At 35.2% G+C, this 5,636-nt stretch overlaps 1 protein-coding gene across 1 annotated transcript in view; it reads left to right on the top strand.

Annotated features, from left to right (window-relative positions):
• The first annotated feature begins 636 nt into the window (after window positions 1–636).
• Window positions 637–5,636, top strand: part of LOC137627236 (uncharacterized) — a 522,737-nt gene continuing 517,737 nt past the window's right edge. The window contains exon 1 of the mRNA XM_068358317.1: window positions 637–1,155. Coding sequence (XP_068214418.1) covers window positions 1,057–1,155 — 99 coding nt within the window. The 5' untranslated portion in view covers window positions 637–1,056. The remainder of the gene's footprint in view (window positions 1,156–5,636) is intronic.

Raw genomic sequence — 5,636 nt, 5'->3', positions numbered from 1 at the left:
TGTTAAGGTATATATGGGTAAGTAGTTAAACATAACAGAAACCTTTTACGTCTCGAACTGTCTACCTAACCGCGCCAGGACTCCTAGCTGCTGGGAGGAATTGGGACTGATGTGAACAGCTGTGTATAAAGGATAAAGATTCTTTTTAAAAGAAACATTAAACTAATGCACACAAAAACAAAGCCACTCCAACACCTGGAAACATAACCACTCTTTTACGTGTCGAACTGTCTACCTAACAGCGCCAGTACTCCACACGCTGGGAGGAAGGACACTGATGGGTGGTACAGTGTACGAACATACGTTGCTGGGGTCTAAAGCGATGGCAGGCAAGGCAGCCGGTCGGTACTATGGTCTACCTTAAAGTCAAAGCAAGGCCTTCAAAAGAAGGCAACCGTGCCTACCCCACACAAATGGGGGAAAAGTACGTTAACAGAAGAAGTTAGAGCGTTTGAGTACTCTCCCAAAGAGGACAAGTGTCTGTAATATTGACGGAATTCCCACAGCTTCATTAAGAAAATATATATACATCTATTATTTTGACATTTGTCCCTATTGAAACAGTAAATGATATAATTTCCTTCATCTCAGAGCTTAGCATTTTTTGTTGGCAATGGTCAACTGAAGGGAATTGTTTTAACGTAGAAATGGTACCTTCAGCAATTATCACAAACTCTCGCTAATGCTACATAGGGTTGAACTACTGTAGACTTCCAGTTCATTCTATTCTTGCTTGAAGGAAGGACGGAGAAATTGTCCCTTCCCCCATTCATTTTACAATGAGAAGTGTTTGTTGCTGATTGTGTCTAATCACCATCATCATCATCTCCCCTTATAGGCCTATTGACGCAAATGGCCTCGGTTAGATTTTGCCAGTCTTATCTATCTATCGTCTCTATGGAACTTCATACCACGTACTCATTGTGGTTATATGGTAACAGGACGGCCCATATTCTTTGATGCAACTATTTCCGCATGCAGTTTTCTGGATTTACCAAATATGTGCTTATTTGCTGAAGATTTTGTGAGTCTGCGTCATCCTTCTACGTGTTAGAAATGGGCTGTTATTTGCTGGCCTTGATTAGGTCGTCTTGGATTAGCCCATCTACGAAGAGGAGTTGGTTTGTTCTTGACAAAACCCTCGCTGGAATTCAAGTGAGTTCAACCTTTGTTTGCTGCGAGGGTTAAACCATTCGTACTGACTTTACTTTACTTTACTTTTCTATAAGGGCTGATTTTCCTGTCCTGTACAGCAGGGGAACCCTACTCTCTGCAGGACCTCCACAGTCATTTTATCATGTTCTTTCAGAGTACAGTATTTAACATTCTACATTGGGTATTGCTCGTTTACTGTTAAATCGTCACTATTGAATAGCCTTACTATCTTCTATCATTCCGATGTCTCGCGGGAGCTTATTGTATACAAGGTCTATAGATTAAGGAGGTCTTCTCAACCCCGACCAAAAATATGAGTCTTCTGCGCAGGTAGAGACTGTGACGTAGGCAGAACCTATAGGTGCGGCCAAGGTCATAGACTAGATTCACCCAAGCATGCCAAAGGTCGATCACCCCTTGACCGGGCAGTAAGCAGTTGTTTACAAGCAAACGTGGTGTACACTTCCGCCTTGCTGATCAAAGCTGTTTTATATATAACAAAATGTGAGGGGGAGAGAGTGGAAGAGAGACCCGTTGGAATTATATGCCATACGAGGGGGGGTCTCCATTTGCTCTTGGTTAGACCAAATTAATTTAACGAATATCGAGTTGTATGATCTTGTCTAACTTACTCTTGATTGTGTTTACCGTGTTAATTATACACATCCTCTGGAAATCTGTCCCGTGTTTTTGCTATTTTGTATGTAAAGAAATTTGATGTTTTCTGAATAAAGTTCCTTTATGGAATTATATAAGTGATGCTCTTCTAAATTACAATTACTTTTATATTTTGGTTAAAACATAAAATCATAGTGTATTCTAATAGTATTAGATTAAGTTATATTCGTCCATAAACCCAATTGATTGAATTAAAATGTTTCTTGGCTATCTTAAGACCAAACTCTGCTTAATTTACATGGAAAGTAGAATTTTTTCATACTCTTTATGTGCAGTATAAGTTGGAGAAAACCCTTATAAATGTTTTGAGTTCCCCCCTCCCAGATTTCAGTAACCCGGTTTAAACTTATTTACATCCATATCAACATAAAAGAAAACTTTGAAACTTAATATCCTGGTCTAGCTTCCTAACTTAGAGGTGCACGAAAATGTTGCTTGAGCCGGGCAAACAAAACTGGTCAAAAAATTATTTTTCTTTTGTCGTAGCGAGGTCAATTTTTACTCCATTTATGCCACGCTAGTGCCAAAATGTGCTCAATGCAATTGCATGCAAATGACCTGTAGCAAAATTGGTTCAGAGGTCAAGGTCGAGTCACACGTCAACGAGAGAGAACTAACTCCTCTGCGCGCTAGTTCAGGTGTGTTGCCCCGCCCAAAGTAGGCCTTGGCCCCGCCCACAAGCTGTTTGGCTACTCGCCGCTCAGTCAGGGTATGACTGGATGCATTTTCTCAAAGTGAGATGGACCAGGAATTCCTGAGTCCAACAGTACGTTTTGCGTTGGGAAGAAATTTTGTTCTTCCTGTAGAGGACAGTAACTTCTTTCTAGTGTTAGATAATTAAACATGAAATCCTTCGGCGGGAAAATTATTTGTAGCTGTACGATTGTTACAAAACTGTGGGTAAGTGCTACCTCAACTGATGGGTGATTACGTAATTAACAATACAACGTTTTATCATGGGAAACACGTTAAGAAAATTATTAATTTCAAAATCCAAAGATAATTTGATATAGTACAATGAAAACCCGAAAAAGGCAAATAGAAATTAGATTATCAAAATATAATCTATGAATGAAATAAAAGTATCCTATTTATTTATTCTAATTAAATTGATATTATTTTCCAGAGTGATAAAAAGGATTTCAGAATCCTCATTGAAATACAGTCTCGTTGCAAAATCCGTCCATTGTAATAATCCAGCCACGCATATATGATAAATAGCTTGGGGATCGTGGCGGGGAAGAATTTTACTTAGTATTAGAACCAGACACCGATTTTAAAAATGTGTCTATATATATATATATATATATATATATATATATATATATACTTTTATATATATATATATATATATATATATATATACTTTTATATATATATTATATATATATTGTATGTATATATATACACTTTTATATATATTATATATATATCTAGTATATATGTATATATATATATATATATATATATATATATATATATATATATATATCATATATCTATATATATATATATATATATTATATATACTTATATATCATATATATATATAGATATATATAAACATATATATAAACTTATATGTAATATATATATATATATGCATACATATATATATATATAATATATATATACATATATATAATGTATATACATATATATAATATATATACATATAGTATATATATATATATATATATATATACATATATATATATACATATATATATATATGCATATATATATATATATATATATATATATATATATATACATATATACTGTATATATGCATATATAATATATATATATATATATATATATATATATATATAAGTCCATTAAGCAAAATGGATTTATGCCATGAGCAAATGGTAACATTTTGTTATTCAAAGTTGGCCGGTGTCCGTGAACTTTACCCATGGCCCAGGTATCAACGACTCCCGTAATGTCAGAGGCCTTCTGTTTATGTTATGCGAAAGTTAATTTTTTTTTTTTTACCGCAGGTATCTCTGTGTCATTACGTAATTAGTATACTAATTATCATAAGAGCATTTTGCGATTGCATATTGTCTGTTGACGTGTTTTATGGTAGACATACTATAATGCACGCGCGCGCGCACGAACACATAAGCACACACACACACACACACACACACATATATATATATATATATATATATATATATATATATATATATATATATATAGATAGATAGATAGATAGATAGATAGATATTGATAGATATGATTTGCTTATCAGCACTTTCCCTGCTATTATTATTATTATTATTATTATTATTATTATTATTATTATTATTATTATTATTATTATTATTATTATTATTACTATATTATTATTATTGTTGTTGTTGTTATTGTTATCATTATTTCCTAAGCTACAACCCTAGTTGGAAAAGAGGGATGCCATAAGCCCAGAGGCCCCAACAGGGAAAATAGCCCAGTGAGGAAAGGAAACAAGGAAATAAGAGAAGTTATTAACAATGAAAACAAACTATTTTGAAAGCAGTAAGAACACTAAAATAAATGTCATTTATAAACTATAAAAAACTTTAACGAAATAAGAGGAAGAGATATAAGATAGAATAGTATGCCCGAGTGTACCCTTAAGCAAGAGGGCCAACTGTACGTGGGACTTTGGCCCAAACTCGTAGATCAAATCGAAAACTCTAGGATGTAATTATAGAGATGTTAAAAAAAGGATTCACTTTTATGGTTTCCTTCCTTATAAACATTTAAAGGCAAGGGAGGGTGACATTGCCCAAGCAAGCAGGACAATGCCCTAGAGATTGACCATATATACATATGACCAGCGCCCAAGCCCCCTCTCCACCCAAGCTAGGAGCAAGGAGGGCCAGGCAATGGCTACGAAGGACTAAGCAGATAGACCTATAGGCTCCCGCAACCCCCTCAACCTTTGCTCGCAATCATGGTGAGGTTGCAGCGACCAAAGGAACTTAACGAGTTCGAATGGGACTCGAACCCCAGTCTGGCGATTACCAGTCAAGGACGTTATCACATAGGCCACCACAAGAAAGTGGATGCCAATTACTTATAGATTACTAAATATTTATTTCAGTGTTGTTACTGCTCTTAAAATGTTTTGTTTTTCCTCGTTTCATTTTCTCATTGGGCTATTTTCCCTTTTGGTGCCCATGGGCTTATAGCATCCTGCTTTTCCGACTAGGGTTGTAGCTTAGCAAGTAATAATAATAATAATAATAATAATAATAGTAACAACAAAACTGTTGACAAATGTTTAGAAGTTCAAAAGCATCGTATTGATTATAGCCACAGTAACCATACCAAACAGTAATCCACCCTTATAGTCAATTCTTTTTAGTGAGGCAGATTTGCACCGACTCGCAGGGGTGCCCTTATAGCTCGGAAAAGTTTCCTGATCGCTGATTGGTTGGACAAGATAATTCTAACCATTCAGATAGCAGGAAACTTTTCGAGCTAAAAGGGTGCCCCTGCGAGTCGGTGCAAATGCGCCTCATTAAAAATAATTGAGTATAGTAGGTTGGATTTATCCACTGAAATAATGACTCGATTCTAAGAAATCTATAATGTATCTCTTCACCTGAAAACACTTGAGATTACCAAACAAGAGATTAACTACTGCACTGTTCAGTGGCCAATTTTCTCTTTGTACTGGTAGAAGAAACTCTTTAGCTATGGTAAGCAGCTCTTCCAGGAGAAGGACACTCCAAAATCAAACCATTGTTCTCTAGTCTTGGGTAGTGCCTTAATCTCTGTACCATGGTTTTCCACTGTCTTGG

This window comes from Palaemon carinicauda, chromosome 35 (genome assembly GCF_036898095.1).
Source record: "Palaemon carinicauda isolate YSFRI2023 chromosome 35, ASM3689809v2, whole genome shotgun sequence".
NCBI lineage: Eukaryota > Metazoa > Arthropoda > Malacostraca > Decapoda > Palaemonidae > Palaemon > Palaemon carinicauda.
The sequence above is the reverse complement of the archived record's forward strand: the minus strand, read 5'-3'. Positions and strand labels throughout refer to the sequence as shown.